Consider the following 19,089-nt stretch of genomic DNA (forward strand, 5'->3'; position numbering starts at 1 on the left):
ATGATCAGAAAAATCAGTAATAAGTGAGCATCTCTACAGTAACAAATGTTCACCTCAAGTTTTGTGCTTACTTTCAAATGTTTTGATATAACATACAAAGGCTAATTTTAGTATATTATATATAATATTACTTGAATATTGAATGTAACATTTGATTACAAAAACACATCTAGAAATGTTAAAATTAACATCTGAACGATTATTTTAGTATTTTATATTTTAAAGGGATACTAAACCCACAATTTTTCATTCATGGATTAAAAAACAAAAACAAAAACACACACACACACAAAAAAAAAAAAAACACACAACAGGAATATAAGCTAAAGAGACTGTTTTTAGTTCAGCACCTGGGTTGCGCTTGCTGATTGGTGGCTAAATGTAGCCACCGATCAGCAAGGGCTATCCAGGGTGCTGCACCAAAAATGGGCCAGCTCCATAGCTTAGATATCTGCTTTTTCAAATAAAGATAACAAGAGAATGAATACAATTCAAAATAGGAGTAAATAAGAAAATTGCATGTTCTATCGGAATCATGAAAGAAAAAAAAAAAAAAAATTGGGTTTATTATGCCTTTAAGTCATATTTCATATTCATAAAACACATATTTAGCATTTGTTTGAAATCATTAATATTGAATGTCTCACAAACATATGGTTAAATCATATTCAGATAAACAGAATTTATGCTTACCTGATAAATTACTTTCTCTTACGGTGTACCCAGTCCACGGATTCATCCTTACTTGTGGGATATTCTCATTTCCTACAGGAAGTGGCAAAGAGAGCAAGCACACAGCAGAGCTGCCCATATAGCTCCCCCTCAGGCTCCGCCCCCCCCAGTCATTCGCCCGACGGTTAGGAAAAAAAGGAGAAACCATAGGGTGCAGTGGTGACTGTAGTTTAAATGAAAACATTTTTAACCTGACTTAATTGCCAGGGCGGGCCGTGGACTGGATACACCGTAAGAGAAAGTAATTTATCAGGTAAGCATAAATTCTGTTTTCTCTTACAAGGTGTATCCAGTCCACGGATTCATCCTTACTTGTGGGATACCAATACCAAAGCTTTAGGACACCGAAGGAACAAGTCAGGTAACCTAAACGGAAGGCACCACTGCTTGCAAAACCTCTCTCCCAAAAATAGCCTCCGAAGAAGCAAAAGCATCGAATTTGTAAAATTTGGCAAAAGTATGCAGTGAAGACCAAGTTGCTGCCTTACAAATCTGTTCAACAGAAGCCTCATTCTTGTAAGCCCATGTGGAAGCCACAGCTGTGGTAGAATGAGCTGTAATTCGTTCAGGAGGCTGCTGTCCAGCAGTCTCATAAGCCAATTGGATGATGCTTTTCAGCCAGAAGGAAAGAGAGGTAGCAGTCACTTTCTGACCTCTCCTCTTACCAGAATAGACAACAAACAAGGATGATGTTGGTCTGAAATCTCTACTTGCTTTTAAATAGAATTTTAAAGCACAAACCACATCAAGATTGTGTAATAGTCGGAGAAGGAACAATGATTTCCTGGTTAATATTCTTATTAGAAACCACTTTTGGAAGGAAACCAGGTTTGGTACGCAAAACAACCTTATCTGCATGGAACACCAGATAGGGTGAATCACACTGCAAAGCAGACAGTTCTGAAACTCTTCGAGCAGAAGAAATGGCTACCAAAAACAAAACTTTCCAAGATAATAACTTAATATCTATGGAATGTAAAGGTTCAAACGGAACCCCTTGCAGAACTGAAAGAACTAAATTAAGACTCCATGGAGGAGCCACAGGTTTATAGACAGGCTTAATTCTGACTAAAGCCTGTGAAAACGCTTGAACGTCTGGTACTTCTGCCAGACGCTTGTGTAACAGGATAGACAGAGCAGATATCTGTCCCTTTAAGGAACTAGCTGACAATCCTTTCTGCATACCAAGTCCTGCGTGGCCACGCAGGCGCTTTTAGAATTACCGAAGCCTTCTCTTGTTTGATTCTGGCTACCAGCCGAGGGAGAAGGGGAAACGGTGGAAAGACATAAGCCAGATTGAAGGACCAAGGCGCTACTAGAGCATCTATCAATGCCGCCTTGGGGTCCCTGGACCTGAATCCATAAAGAGGAAGTTTGGTGTTCTGACGGGACGTCATCAGATCCAATTCTGGAATGCCCCATAGCTGGGTCAGCTGAGCAAAAACCTCCAGGTGGAGTTCCCACTCCCCTGGGTGAAAAGTCTGACGACTTAGAAAATCCGCCTCCCAGTTGTCTACTCCTGGGATGTGGATTGCAGATATGTGGCAGGAGTGATCCTCCGTCCATTTGATGATCTTGGTTACTTCCTTCATCGCTAAGGAGCTCTTTGTTCCTCCCTGATGATTGATGTACGCTACAGTCGTGATGTTGTCCGACTGAAATCTGATGAATTTGGCCGCCGCTAGTTGAGGCCATGCCTGGAGCGTGTTGAATATCGCTCTCAGTTCCAAAATGTTTATCGGGAGAAGAGATTCTTCCCGAGACCATAGGCCATGAGCCTTCAGGGAGTCCCAGACCGCACCCCAGCCTAACAGACTGGCATCGGTCGTGACAATGATCCACTCCGGTCTGCAGAAGCACATTCCCTGAGACAGGTGATCCTGAAACAACCACCAGGGAAGAGAATCTCTGGTTTTCTGGTCCAGTTGTATTTGAGGCTTGTTAGAGCGGCAAAGAGAATGACTGGGGGGGGCGGAGCCTGAGGGGGAGCTATATGGACAGCTCTGCTGTGTGCTCTCTTTGCCACTTCCTGTAGGGAATGAGAATATCCCACAAGTAAGGATGAATCCGTGGACTGGATACACCTTGTAATAGAAATATTTGTATCAAAAGCCAAAAGTATGTTTAAAACAAAAATGTGCCAAACAATTCATTAATCCTTAGAGAAAGATATTTACATTCATGCTTAAAAGGGATATGAAACCCAAAAAATATTTCATGATTCAGATAGAACATGCAATTTTAAACAACCTTTTATTTTACTTCTATTATAATTTTGTCTTTAGTCTGTTTGTATCTTTTGTTGAAAAGCAGGGACATATGCTTAGCAGCTGGCACATTTTTGGAGCACTAAATGGCAGAATGTTATTCATTTGCAAGAGCACTAGAAGGCAGAGCTATTTCCTACCATGTAGTACTCCAGATGCCTACCTAGTTATCTCTTCAACACAGAATATCATGGGAACAAAGCAAATTTGAGAATATACATAAATTTTGAACTTTTTTAAAATAGTATGCTCTGCCTGAATCAGAAAAGAACATTTGTGGGTTTAATATCCCTTTAACAAATGCAGGGAGGAATTTACACAAATTCTTAGGAAGATTTTCTTGAAAGCTTGATTTATCTTCTTACCCACAGAATTATAAGTCTTCCTCCCCCCCACCCCCCAAGAAAAGCACATAAGAAGGGTATGGAGTTCACATTGCAGTTAGATTTCTAGTTATGTCAAACTCCTTACTCTTTCTCTTTGAGTTCTGGTAAATCCAGGTACCAATGTTCATCACTGATTATTTTTTTCTCATCCTCTTCAAGTTGTTTTTTAGTTTCTGCATCAAGACTTCTTTGCATAAACTAGAAAGAGAAAAAACAAAAAACAAACAATCATTCTAACAAAGTAACTTTTCATTATATAAACATCAATGATGTTTGAAGCATCTTCCAAAATTTAGTTTGTGAGCAACAAAGACATCAAAGAACATGACCACCATCTCTGTCTTATGGACCAATGTGTAAGATAAAACAGAATTTATGCTTACCTGATAAATTACTTTCTCCAACGGTGTGTCCGGTCCACGGCGTCATCCTTACTTGTGGGAATATCTCTTCCCCAACAGGAAATGGCAAAGAATTAGGAAATATAGGAGCGCCAATGGCTTAGATATACCACAGGGAATAAAAAGTCAAAAATGGTCTCCAATAATTTCAATCAACCAAATATTTAATATATAAAACCAATGTAATTCTGATCTCCAGAATCATAAAAACACAAAATACATATAGCAAAGCTTAAAATACAATACAATAAATGATTTGAAATACAACAGATAACAGATCCGGTTGGTTAAATTGGATGACCAATATCTAATGTTCCAGTTTTCATGAGTCCTCTTAAAAACCTTCTAGTAGGTACATGGTATTGTTAAATACACGTACAAATAAATCTAGTATTCAATGAATAATATAATATTAGCTCAAATGTTCTTATCGAGGTGATAGGATCACTAATATAGTGATACGAGACCCACTAATAGGTCAACAGTGCATACAAATATTGCAACATTTAAATCATATGATGAACACCGTGAAAAATCAAAAATAAGAAATAAGATACAAAGTGTTGGATTCCTTAAAGTGTCAAATAAACCATATTGTGGATTTGTAGAATATAACACACAATAAAAATAAAAATAAGTAAGTAGTGATAAATAGTGATGCACCGAAATGGAAATTCTGGACCGAAACCGAATCCGAAAATCCTGGATGCACTTAGCCGAAAACCGAAACAGAAACCGAAAATGTCTTTTTTTTTTTCCAAATTATTTTAAAATATTTTTTTTTTAGTTTTTTTTTGCATAATTAGACTATTTTATGAATGAATCTGAATTGAAAACCTGCAAGCCAATAAAATAAAATAACCACACTTTTATTGAAAGCAACACACTATAAAATTGGACAAAAATAGCTTAAAACAATAATACGCTAAAAAACGATAATGCCATTTTCAGTCAAAATGTTTCTGCAAACAAATTTCAGTGCATCCCTACTTAAAACAATATTAAATATCAATATACTGTATAATTCTGTATTTAGTTCTGTGTAACAGAATCAGATTTAACAGTATTTGTTTTTTTACCAATTATCCAAATAAAGTATAGTCCTAGAAAACTATTATATGAGAAACAGTAAGTCAAGAAATGAACTCAAACAGCAGCTCTAGGCTAGCATCAAATTTGAAATATGCTACACAATAATTTTGCCGAAAATAACAGGCAAAAAAAAACGAAAACCGAAATAGCCAAAAATGCCATTTTCGGCCGAAATGTTTCTGCGGCCGAAATTTCGGTGCATCCCTAGTGATAAACAATAAAAATAAGTAGTGAATGTGGTCTTAAAAATCAATAAATCAAAAAATAAGATAAAGTGATGGGAAAATGCAGAAAAAATAATATATATAATAACAAAATTAAATGTATGATCCTACCAATGGAATTTAAACTAAACTGGTACCAGCTAATACCTCAATTCTCCTGATTCAATCTGGGTGATGGACTCGATGGTCCGATAATGCGTTATTATCTTAAAAACAGTAAACAAATAACACCAGCTATACCACAAGCTGTATACTTATGACAAGCTATAAAAATATATAAACGACATAAAAACAGAGAGTGTGTATAGTTTGTCCAAAACTAGTCCACAAACTCCTAAAGGTGTGTTTCCACAACTTTAAATAACTTAAAATAATGATAAGACAATAATAGTGTCCTTTGAGAGTCTTTTGGTAAATCCTTAAAAGTCTGGTAAAAATCCGGTGAGAGAAATCCTCAATGTGTAGTAGAGTCCCAAGTCCTATTCCTATGTTAAGACAAATACCTGAAAGAAATGGAAAAAAGCGCACTAAACAAACAGCGCTAACGGGTATGGACTATTGAAAATAGTCTTACCATTCAAATCCTGGTCCTGGATATAATGAGCCTCTCCAACTCTGATACAAAGTTTCGTCTACGCGTTTCGGCCCTCGTACCGGGCCTTTCTCAAGACATATGGAGGCTACATTATTATTGACCTTAAATACTCTTCTATGTGGGCGTTTGTTTGAAAAAATTGCGCCAAATTAGGCGGATGTTGATGGATTGAATCCCGCCGATAACACGCACTTCCAATAGTGGACCGGAAGTTAGAGCTTGTAATGCTTCCGGTTTCTTGTGCTTCCGGTTTCCCGGAGCCATTTTGGAAAAGGGCAAAATCGTAATGGGCTTACAATATTTTGGAAAATTAATTTTCCATGATAATAAGACAAAATCGGCCATCAGATGGCCTACTTTAAAATCAAAGTGTGGATTTTATATCTGACTATTTCAATTGGTGTTTGTTAGTGATTACCAATAAACGTTAATTCTGAATTTTGTTCATCTAGTTGGGGCTAATATATCCAGGACCTAACATAAGGATTGTTTATGCATTTTATACATATCTGTCACTATCACAATGTTTATACATTTTATACAAATCTGTCACTATCACAATGTATAACATATATATAAAAAGCAATATTTTGAACTGGTGTTCTTACACGTGATCTAGTATCCGCTAATGGGATCATTATATAGATATTTATATAAAAATATATATCGATTTATATATAAAATTATATACAAAATAATAAAATAATAAAATTATAAAATCACATAGATTTGTCTAAGATTGACGTATTTTGAAGTGCTTTAAAATTCTTTGGTCAGCTCGACCAAACCGGATAAATACATATATAAAATCTTAAAATCACATTAACTTATATAGAAGTGTGGTTTCTTAAATGGCTTTAGACTATCGGATTTTGGGTTAGATCGACTAGACTAGATAGTTAAAATATGTTTCTTAAGGGATTATGCTCACTAACTTCAAAGTGCATATAACTTGATAGATAGACTATAGTGATGTTGATATTGACCACTTTAGGGATAAAAATCAAATAAAATAAAATAAAATACTGGAGCTTTTTTTAAAACAGATGGACAATCTCAAAATTGGCATTGAGACCTTTTGGATGAATACAGTCTAAATTAAAAATCCATTTAGATTCTGTTTTTAGTAATTTTGATTCCATGTCTCCTCCTCTCCAATCCTTCTTTATTTTGCATATACCCATATATTTGAAGCTTTTGTCGCTTCCACCATGTACTTCTTTGAAGTGTTTGTAAATTGGTAAATCAACCTTCTTCAATTTGATCTGTAACAAATGTTCTCGAATTCGGTCTTTTAGTTTCCTAGAGGTCTGGCCTATATATTGCAGGCCACACCCACATTCGACCAAGTAAACAATGTTCTGATCAGTACATCTTATCGTTTGTTTGATATGGAATATTTCATTGGAAACTTTAGATTTTATTATGTTCGTTTTCTTTCCATGCTTTACAGAAGTAACATGGATAAAAACCAAATAGTTTTTTACCCAAGATATCTGAAGGGTTCTTATCTTTCTTCTGTTTGGGTATGCTTGGAGCCAGAATTGATTTTAAATTATTGGCCTTCCTATAGATAAAATTGGGTCGTTCTGTTAGATGTTCGCCCAGAATGTCCTCATTTTTGAGTAGGTGCCAATGTCTCTTGATTATATCCTCGATTGTTTTTTTCCTTTCTCCATATTGGGTGATGAAAGGGATTTTGAGACCTTCAGATTTTTCTTTATCTGTGTTCATTTTGTACATTAGAAGGGAGTCTCTTTTTGTGTTACTTACTTCTGTGATGGTCTTGTCTATGAGGGATTCACTGTATCCCCTCTCCAAGAATCTAGTTTTCAGTATTTTCGATTGTTTACCCCACATTTCTTCACTCAAACAATTCTTCCTAATTCTTAATAGTTGCCCTTTTGGGATGTTCGATATCCATTTCTTATGGTGGCAACTTGTGTGGTGGACATAATTGTTGGAGTCTACTTCCTTAAAGTGTGTGGATGTTTCAATCTTCCCATTGATGACTCTAATGTCTAGATCTAGATAGACAATGTGATCTTTACTGATGGAGCTAGTGAATCTAAGATTGGACTGGTTCAAGTTCATTACGTCCAATGTGTGTCTCAAATCATCCTCACTCCCCTTCCAAATAATTAGAAGGTCATCTATATACCTTTTGTATAAGACCAGGTCCGCGCCCGCTGGGCATGATTCCCAGAAGATGGATTCCCATCTGCCCATATACAGATTGGCATAGCTGGGCGCGAACCTGGTCCCCATGGCAGTACCACAAACTTGACGGTAGAATTTATTATCACAATGGAAATAATTGTGTTGAAGGATATAGTCTATCCCATCCAGTATGAACCTCCTCTGTAATTCTGGCATATTTTCATCTTTATTCAAAAAGTGGCTGATAGTTTCAAGTCCTTTCTCATGTGGAATCGAAGTGTATAATGATGTGACATCACTAGTAATCATAATATAGCCGTCATCCCATTCTAGGTCTCTTAATAGATTTAGTACCTCAGTGGAGTCTCTCAGATATGATGTTAAATTTCTGACATATGGTTGTAACTTCTTGTCTATGTATTCTGATAGATTACTCGACATCGATCCTATGCCCGATACTATGGGCCTTCCCGGAGGGTTGACCAAACTTTTGTGAATTTTGGGCAAGTGATAAAGGACTGGGATTTTAGGATGCTTCACACTTAGATATCGATATTCTTTATCGTTGAGAATACCCAATCTATTAGCCTCAGTAAGTAAGTCATCAAGCGTTCTTTTATAGTCACTTGTGGGGTCAGCTTCCAGAGTTTCATAGGTATCTTTATCTTCTAATATTCTTCTGGATTCCTTCTGATAGTCTGTTCTGTTCATAATCACAATACCCCCGCCTTTATCGGCTGATTTGATGACGATGTCGTTATTTTTCTCCAAATTTGATATGGTTTTGAGTTGCTTGGCATTGAGATTTCTATTATATGCTTTATTGGATTTCAATTTCTTTATGTCATTACACACCATTGTTTCAAATGTCTCTATAGCTGGTTCTTTACAATGAGTAGGGTAAAATTGAGACTTTGGTTTGAGATCGGAGTGTTGGAATTGGTTTTCCATATGGGAGCTTGATGGAAGAGATAAACTTCTCTCCACTGGTGACTTTAGGAAGTATCTCTTTAAAGTGAGCTTTCTTACCAACTCCTTCGTATTTAGATATGTTTGGAACTTATCCAACCCTCTCGATGGTGCATATGATAGCCCTAATTTCAATATTTCCTTCTCTTCGGTTACCAAGTTGGTGTTACTTAAATTGAAAACTCCTTTCACCTCTTTCTGGCTTATCTCTTCTTCTATGACCTCTCGATTGGATTTTTCTAATGGTGTTTGGACCAAATGGGGTCTGTTCTTATATCTGGCTCCCGACCTTCGTCCCCTGTGCGTCTTCTTTTCACTGGTGTGTCCACATCTTCCAATGTGACCTGTTTCCTTTTTCCCCTTTGTTCCAGCATCGGGGGATTGTGTGGGCTCACCCCTAAAAAAGAAGTTGAAGTGGGAGCTGGAGTCACATCATCTCTGGGTGTGTCCATTGTTCTCCTTGCAGTGGGGGTCGCTAGGGGCGAAAACCTATTTGTCGTCTCAACAAAGTTGTTTCTCCTGTCATAATATTGACCCCTCTGATTTCTTTGTTCATTGTTTGTTATCTGGTCTCTATATTGCCATTCGTAATGTTGATCTCTTCTTATATATTGTTGATTAGACCCTGAATTATCGTTTCTTTCCTGGAATTCCCCATAGTTGTCTCTCTCTATGAAGGGCTGATGAGGTCTATTATAGTGGCCATTAATACCGCCATAATGTCCTCGTCTTGGTTCATATTGGGATGTCTTGTTGGAATCAAAACTTCCATTGGATCTATGGGAATTATAAGAATTATTATGCCAGTTGTCTCCATACATGTTATTCCTTCTTTAACTACCGATATTGTTGTAGTATCTTTGATATCCCATGTTGTTGTGTTGATTCCTTCTTCGATATTGACCTTGATGATCATCAACATAAGGTCTTCTTTGATAGCCCATGTTATGGTAAGAATTATTTCTTTGATGATAATTTTGATGATTGTCATCATATTGGCCTCTTGGTTGTGTTCTGTTAGATGGATAATTAATTATGTTCCTATGGACTCTAGGTCCTCGTGTGGTATCAGTGAATCTGCCGGTAGGACATTCTCTAGGGTAGGTCTCCAACCTCTCTTCTCTATTTAGTACCTGTGTATTCACTGGCTTTGTTCCTGATTCGATTATCATTTGGTCATTTCCGATGTTAACAGGATTATCAGAACTGTCCTGGATAGCATTAAGATCCCTATTGATTTTCTTGGTCAACCCTCCGGGAAGGCCCATAGTATCGGGCATAGGATCGATGTCGAGTAATCTATCAGAATACATAGACAAGAAGTTACAACCATATGTCAGAAATTTAACATCATATCTGAGAGACTCCACTGAGGTACTAAATCTATTAAGAGACCTAGAATGGGATGACGGCTATATTATGATTACTAGTGATGTCACATCATTATACACTTCGATTCCACATGAGAAAGGACTTGAAACTATCAGCCACTTTTTGAATAAAGATGAAAATATGCCAGAATTACAGAGGAGGTTCATACTGGATGGGATAGACTATATCCTTCAACACAATTATTTCCATTGTGATAATAAATTCTACCGTCAAGTTTGTGGTACGGCCATGGGGACCAGGTTCGCGCCCAGCTATGCCAATCTGTATATGGGCAGATGGGAATCCATCTTCTGGGAATCATGCCCAGCGGGCGCGGACCTGGTCTTATACAAAAGGTATATAGATGACCTTCTAATTATTTGGAAGGGGAGTGAGGATGATTTGAGACACACATTGGACGTAATGAACTTGAACCAGTCCAATCTTAGATTCACTAGCTCCATCAGTAAAGATCACATTGTCTATCTAGATCTAGACATTAGAGTCATCAATGGGAAGATTGAAACATCCACACACTTTAAGGAAGTAGACTCCAACAATTATGTCCACCACACAAGTTGCCACCATAAGAAATGGATATCGAACATCCCAAAAGGGCAACTATTAAGAATTAGGAAGAATTGTTCGAGTGAAGAAATGTGGGGTAAACAATCGAAAATACTGAAAACTAGATTCTTGGAGAGGGGATACAGTGAATCCCTCATAGACAAGACCATCACAGAAGTAAGTAACACAAAAAGAGACTCCCTTCTAACGTACAAAATGAAAACAGATAAAGAAAAATCTGAAGGTCTCAAAATCCCTTTCATCACCCAATATGGAGAAAGGAAAAAAACAATCGAGGATATAATCAAGAGACATTGGCACCTACTCAAAAATGATGACATTCTGGGCGAACATCTAACAGAACGACCCAATTTTATCTATAGGAAGGCCAATAATTTAAAATCAATTCTGGCTCCAAGCATACCCAAACAGAAGAAAAATAAGAACCCTTCAGATATCTTGGGTAAAAAACTATTTGGTTTTTATCCATGTTACTTCTGTAAAGCATGTAAACATGGAAAGAAAACGAACATAATAAAATCTAAAGTTTCCAATGAAATATTCCATATCAAACAAACGATAAGATGTACTGATCAGAACATTGTTTACTTGGTCGAATGTGGGTGTGGCCTGCAATATATAGGCCAGACCTCTAGGAAACTAAAAGACCGAATTCGAGAACATTTGTTACAGATCAAATGGAAGAAGGTTGATTTACCAATTTACAAACACTTCAAAGAAGTACATGGTGGAAGCGAAAAAAGCTTCAAATATATGGGTATATGCAAAATAAACAAGGATTGGAGAGGAGACATGGAATCAAAATTACTAAAAACAGAATCTAAATGGATTTTTAATTTAGACTGTATTCATCCAAAAGGTCTCAATGCCAATTTTGAGATTGTCCATCTGTTTTAAAAAAAGCTCCAGTATTTTATTTTATTTGATTTTTATCCCTAAAGTGGTCAATATCAACATCACTATAGTCTATCTATCAAGTTATATGCACTTTGAAGTTAGTGAGCATAATCCCTTAGAAACATATTTTAACTATCTAGTCTAGTCGATCTAACCCAAAATCCGATCGTCTAAAGCCATTTAAGAAACCACACTTCTATATAAGTTAATGTGATTTTAAGATTTTAAGATTTTATATATGTATTTATCCGGTTTGGTCGAGCTGACCAAAGAATTTTAAAGCACTTCAAAATACGTCAATCTTAGACAAATCTATGTGATTTTATAATTTTATTATTTTATTATTTTGTATATAATTTTATATATAAATTGATATATATTTTTATATAAATATCTATATAATGATCCCATTAGCGGATACTAGATCACGTGTAAGAACACCAGTTCAAAATATTGCTTTTTATATATATGTTATACATTGTGATAGTGACAGATTTGTATAAAATGTATAAACATTGTGATAGTGACAGATATGTATAAAATGCATAAACAATCCTTATGTTAGGTCCTGGATATATTAGCCCCAACAAGATGAACAAAATTCAGAATTAACGTTTATTGGTAATCACTAACAAACACCAATTGAAATAGTCAGATATAAAATCCACACTTTGATTTTAAAGTAGGCCATCTGATGGCCGATTTTGTCTTATTATCATGGAAAATTAATTTTCCAAAATATTGTAAGCCCATTACGATTTTGCCCTTTTCCAAAATGGCTCCGGGAAACCGGAAGCACAAGAAACCGGAAGCATTACAAGCTCTAACTTCCGGTCCACTATTGGAAGTGCGTGTTATCGGCGGGATTCAATCCGTCAACATCCGCCTAATTTGGCGCAATTTTTTCAAACAAACGCCCACATAGAAGAGTATTTAAGGTCAATAATAATGTAGCCTCCATATGTCTTGAGAAAGGCCCGGTACGAGGGCCGAAACGCGTAGACGAAACTTTGTATCAGAGTTGGAGAGGCTCATTATATCCAGGACCAGGATTTGAATGGTAAGACTATTTTTAATAGTCCATACCCGTTAGCGCTGTTTGTTTAGTGCGCTTTTTTCCATTTCTTTCAGGTATTTGTCTTAACATAGGAATAGGACTTGGGACTCTACTACACATTGAGGATTTCTCTCACCGGATTTTTACCAGACTTTTAAGGATTTACCAAAAGACTCTCAAAGGACACTATTATTGTCTTATTATTTTAAGTTATTTAAAGTTGTGGAAACACACCTTTAGGAGTTTGTGGACTAGTTTTGGACAAACTATACACACTCTCTGTTTTTATGTCGTTTATATATTTTTATAGCTTGTCATAAGTATACAGCTTGTGGTATAGCTGGTGTTATTTGTTTACTGTTTTAAAGATAATAACGCATTATCGGACCATCGAGTCCATCACCCAGATTGAATCAGGAGAATTGAGGTATTAGCTGGTACCAGTTTAGTTTAAATTCCATTGGTAGGATCATACATTTTATTTTGTTATTATATATATTATTTTTTCTGCATTTTCCCATCACTTTATCTTATTTTTTGATTTATTGATTTTTAAGACCACATTCACTACTTATTTTTATTGTTTATCACTACTTACTTATTTTTATTTTTATTGTGTGTCATATTCTACAAATCCACAATATGGTTTATTTGACACTTTAAGGAATCCAACACTTTGTATCTTATTTCTTATTTTTGATTTTTCACGGTGTTCATCATATGATTTAAATGTTGCAATATTTGTATGCACTGTTGACCTATTAGTGGGTCTCGTATCACTATATTAGTGATCCTATCACCTCGATAAGAACATTTGAGCTAATATTATATTATTCATTGAATACTATATTATTCATTGTACACTATTATTCATTGAATACTAGATTTATTTGTACGTGTATTTAACAATACCATGTACCTACTAGAAGGTTTTTAAGAGGACTCATGAAAACTGGAACATTAGATATTGGTCATCCAATTTAACCAACCGGATCTGTTATCTGTTGTATTTCAAATCATTTATTGTATTGTATTTTAAGCTTTGCTATATGTATTTTGTGTTTTTATGATTCTGGAGATCAGAATTACATTGGTTTTATATATTAAATATTTGGTTGATTGAAATTATTGGAGACCATTTTTGACTTTTTATTCCCTGTGGTATATCTAAGCCATTGGCGCTCCTATATATCCTAATTCATTGTTCCGTTTCTAGACCTATTAGGGGGTCTTCTTTATAGTGAGCAGATATCAGTCCTGGGCGCTGGTTACTTAGTCTTTTTCAAGGAAATGGCAAAGAGTCTCAGCAAAGCTGGCCATATAGTCCCTCCTAGGCTCCGCCCACCCCAGTCATTCGACCGACGGACAGGAGGAAAAAATAGGAGAAACCATAGGGTGCCGTGGTGACTGTAGTTAGAGAAAATAATTCATCAGACCTGATTAAAAAACCAGGGCGGGCCGTGGACCGGACACACCGTTGGAGAAAGTAATTTATCAGGTAAGCATAAATTCTGTTTTCTCCAACATTGGTGTGTCCGGTCCACGGCGTCATCCTTACTTGTGGGAACCAATACCAAAGCTTTAGGACACAGATGAAGGGAGGGAGCAAATCAGGTTACCTAAACGGAAGGCACCACGGCTTGCAAAACCTTTCTCCCAAAAATAGCCTCCGAAGAAGCAAAAGTATCAAATTTGTAAAATTTGGCAAAAGTGTGCAGTGAAGACCAAGTCGCTGCCTTACATATCTGATCAACAGAAGCCTCGTTCTTGAAGGCCCATGTGGAAGCCACAGCCCTAGTGGAGTGAGCTGTGATTCTTTCAGGAGGCTGCCGTCCGGCAGTCTCATAAGCCAATCGGATGATGCTTTTAAGCCAAAAGGAAAGAGAAGTAGAAGTTGCTTTTTGACCTCTCCTTTTACCAGAATAGACGACAAACAGAGAAGAAGTTTGTCTGAACTCTTTTGTAGCTTCTAAGTAGAATTTTAGAGCACGGACTACATCTAAATTGTGTAGCAAACGTTCCTTCTTTGAAACTGGATTCGGACACAAAGAAGGTACAACTATCTCCTGATTAATATTTTTGTTGGAAACAACCTTTGGTAGAAAACCAGGCTTAGTACGCAAAACAACCTTATCTGAATGGAACACCAGATAGGGCGGAGTACACTGTAGAGCAGATAACTCAGAAACTCTTCTAGCAGAAGAAATAGCAACCAAAAACAAAACTTTCCAAGATAACAACTTAATATCTATGGAATGTAAAGGTTCAAACGGAACCCCTTGAAGAACTGAAAGAACTAGATTTAAACTCCAGGGAGGAGTCAAAGGTCTGTAAACAGGCTTGATCCTAACCAAAGCCTGAACAAATGCTTGAACATCTGGCACAACTGCCAGTCGTTTGTGTAGTAAGACAGATAAAGCAGAAATCTGTCCCTTTAGAGAACTCGCAGATAATCCTTTATCCAAACCTTCTTGTAGAAAGGAAAGAATCTTAGGAATTTTTATCCTATTCCATGGGAATCCCTTGGATTCACACCAGCAGATATATCTTTTCCATATTTTATGGTAAATCTTTCTAGTTACCAGTTTTCTGGCTTGAACCAGAGTATCTATCACAGAATCTGAAAACCCACGCTTTGATAGAATCAAGCGTTCAATCTCCAAGCCGTCAGCTGGAGGGAGACCAGATTTGGATGTTCGAATGGACCCTGAACAAGAAGGTCCTGTCTCAAAGGTAGCTTCCATGGTGGAACCGATGACATTCACCAGGTCTGCATACCAAGTCCTGCGTGGCCACGCAGGAGCTATCAAGATCACCGAGGCCCTCTCCTGTTTGATCCTGGCTACCAGCCTGGGAATGAGAGGAAACGGTGGAAACATATAAGCTAGGTTGAAGGTCCAAGGCGCTACTAGTGCATCCACTAGAGTCGCCTTGGGATCCCTGGATCTGGACCAGTAGCAAGGAACCTTGAAGTTCTGACGAGACGCCATCAGATCCATATCTGGAATGCCCCATAGTTGCGTCAACTGGGCAAAGATCTCCGGGTGGAGTTCCCACTCCCCCGGATGGAATGTCTGACGACTCAAATAATCCGCTTCCCAGTTTTCCACACCTGGAATGTGAATCGCAGATAGGTGGCAGGAGTGATCCTCCGCCCATTGTATTATTTTGGTCACTTCTTTCATCGCCATGGAACTCCTTGTTCCCCCCTGATGATTGATATACGCAACAGTCGTCGTGTTGTCCGATTGGAATCTTATGAATCTGGCCTTTGCTAGCTGAGGCCAAGCCCTGAGAGCATTGAATATCGCTCTTAGTTCCAGAATGTTTATCGGGAGAAGAGACTCTTCCCGAGACCATAGTCCCTGAGCTTTCAGGGATTCCCAGACCTGGTGGCGCTACATTGATGATATTTTTGGCATATGGTTGGGCAGCGTTGGAGCCCTTGAACTTTTTGTTAGGGAGTTAAATGATTCGACAAACAGTATTAAGTTTACACTTACTTATAGCGAAATTTCAATTGATTTTTTGGATGTGACTGTTTTGAAGGATGGGTGCAATTTCAAGACTGATATTTTCAGCAAGGAAACTGATAGGAATAACCTGCTATTATATAGCAGTGCACATCATCCTTCACTAGTCAGATCATTGCCAAAGAGTCAATTGCTTAGAGTTAAGCGCATAGTTGCAGAGGAATCGTTAGTACCCTTGCGACTTTCAGAAATGGGTGACAAATTTGTGCAACGCGGGTACCCCAGAGATCTTATTGTTGACACCATCAATCAGGTGTCCCAATCGGATCGAAAATCATTGTTAAAATCTGGGTTGTCTTCTAAAAAAGATTCAAAGAGAATGATTTTTGTATCTGAATTTTCCAAAGTGATCAGGTTTGGAAAATTATCAGAAAACATTGGGGTATCCTGAAAGATTGCAATTCGGAGGTTGTTGAATTTGACCAAATGCCTATGCCAGCATATAAGCGTAGTAAGAGCTTGAGGGACTCTTTGATTAAAGCTGACATTGGCCCTGGTAGAATACTATCTCAGCGGTTTATCACCAAAAAGAATTTGGGCTGTTTTCCCTGTTTAGGGTGCAGCAATTGCAATTCTATAATAAAGAGTCCCTATTTTTTACACCCACATAGTGGTTATAAATTTCATTATAGGGACTACTTTACTTGCAATAGCAATTATGTTATTTACATGATCAAATGCCCATGTGGGAAAGCCTACATTGGCGAGTCCTCTAGGAGGGTACGGGATCGGATCACTGAACACAAGAGCAACATCAGGTGTAAGGTATTCACTGCACCAGTAGCTTATCATTTTTTGGCTATGGGACATCCTATTAGCCAACTTAGGTTCCAGGTAATCGAACAAATTAGGACCCCCCGTAGAGGTGGCAATAGGGATATCCTTTTGAAACAACGTGAATCCTATTGGATTTTTAAGTTGGATACCCTGGAGCCTAGGGGGCTCAATAGAGAGATAGACTGGTCTGTGTTCTACTGATCTGGTGTTGCTCTTGTGTTCTTATATTTTGCAATATTGGTTTTAAATCATGGAGCCTAATGTTGTTTAAATAAGTTCTAATAAATAAATTGCAGTGTTTATTGTTTATGTAGATGTGGTTCTGGTATAGGGGCTTCATAGCTGTTTTTGTTTTTAATTTTTGTACATGGTCTACCTATCTTTCCACCAGCAGATGGTGCTGTTGCATTTATAGAATGTGGAATACAAGATTGTAAGGGTTAAAATCCCAAGGTGAGCTATTTAAACAGGTGTACCTGTACTATCACTTACCACATGATTAAGGGGCATAGTTCCCCGAAACGTCGTGGCTGTTTGACTCTGCACTTTCTAAAATAAAGCACTGAAACTTTGGCATTTTGGAGAGCTTCATTTTTACATTTTTTTACTATTCCCAGACCGCGCCCCAGCCCACTAGACTGGCGTTGGTCGTGACGATGACCCACTCTGGTCTGCGGAAGCTCATTCCCTGGGATAGGTGGTCCAGGGTTAGCCACCAACGGAGTGAATCTCTGGTCTTCTGATCTACTTGAATCACTGGAGACAAGTCTGTATAGTCTCCATTCCACTGTTTCAGCATGCACAGTAGTTGAATTTGCGCAAAAGGAACTATGTCCATTGCTGCAACCATCAACCCTACTACTTCCATGCACTGAGCTATGGAAGGACGTGGAACAGAATGAAGAACTTGACAAGCGCTTAGAATATTTGACTTTCTGACATCTGTCAGAAAAATCCTAATTTCTAAGGAATCTATTATCGTTCCCAAGAAGGGAACTCTTGTCGACGGAGACAGAGAACTTTTTTCTATGTTGACCTTCTATCCGTGAGATCTGAGAAAGGCCAGAACGATGTCTGTATGAGCCTTTGCTTTTGAAAGGGACGACGCTTGTATTAGAATGTCGTCCAAGTATGGTACTACTGAAATGCCCCTCGGTCTTAGAACCGCTAGAAGGGACCCGAGTACCTTTGTGAAAATCCTTGGAGCAGTGGCTAACCCGAATGGGAGAGCCACAAACTGGTAATGTTTGTCCAGAAAGGTGAACCTTAGGAATTGATGATGTTCTTTGTGGATAGGAATATGTAGGTACGCATCCTTTAGATCCACGGTAGTCATAAATTGACCTTCCTGGATAGTAGGTAGAATCGTTTGAATGGTTTCCATTTTGAACGATGGCACCCTGAGAAATTTGGTCTGAAGGTTCTCTTTTTTGGGAACTACGAACAGATTTGAGTAAAATCCCATTCCTTGTTCCGTCATTGGAACTGGGTGTATCACTCCCATCTGTAACTGGTCTTCTACACAATGTAAGAACGCCTGTCTCTTTATTTGGTTTGAGGATAAGTGAGACATGTGGAACCTTCCCCTTGGGGGTAGTTCCTTGAATTCCAGAAGATAACCCTGAGAAACTATTTCTAGCGTCCAGGGATCCTGAACATCTCTTGCCCAAGCCTGAGCAAAGAGAGAGAGTCTGCCCCCCACTAGATCCGGTCCCGGATAGGGGGCTACTCCTTCATGCTGTTTTGTTAGCAGCGGCAGGCTTCTTGGCCTGCTTACCCTTGTTCCAGCCTTGCATCGGTTTCCAGGCTTGTTTGGTCTGTGAGGAATTACCCTCTTGCTTAGAGGATGTAGAATTAGAGGCCGGTCCGTTCCTGAAATTACGAAAGGAACGAAAATTAGACTTATTCTTGGCTTTGAAAGGCCTATCTTGTGGGAGGGCGTGGCCCTTTCCCCAGTGATGTCTGAGATAATCTCTTTCAATTCTGGCCCAAAGAGAGTTTTACCCTTGAAGGGGATATTAAGCAATTTTGTCTTGGATG

The 19,089-nt window shown here is 38.0% G+C and overlaps 2 protein-coding genes across 2 annotated transcripts in view; one reads left to right on the plus strand and one right to left on the minus strand.

The window, feature by feature from the left end:
• LOC128648054 (arylamine N-acetyltransferase, pineal gland isozyme NAT-10) overlaps positions 1-19,089 on the plus strand; it is a 421,895-nt gene that overhangs the window by 301,810 nt on the left and 100,996 nt on the right. The window lies entirely within an intron of this gene.
• The window catches only part of MPHOSPH6 (M-phase phosphoprotein 6), a 121,239-nt gene that overhangs the window by 72,605 nt on the left and 29,545 nt on the right, over positions 1-19,089 (minus strand). The window contains exon 2 of the mRNA XM_053700753.1: positions 3,471-3,583. Within this exon, the coding sequence (XP_053556728.1) occupies positions 3,471-3,583 (113 nt within the window). The remainder of the gene's footprint in view (positions 1-3,470; positions 3,584-19,089) is intronic.

Source organism: Bombina bombina, chromosome 1 (genome assembly GCF_027579735.1).
Source record: "Bombina bombina isolate aBomBom1 chromosome 1, aBomBom1.pri, whole genome shotgun sequence".
Classification (NCBI taxonomy): domain Eukaryota; kingdom Metazoa; phylum Chordata; class Amphibia; order Anura; family Bombinatoridae; genus Bombina; species Bombina bombina.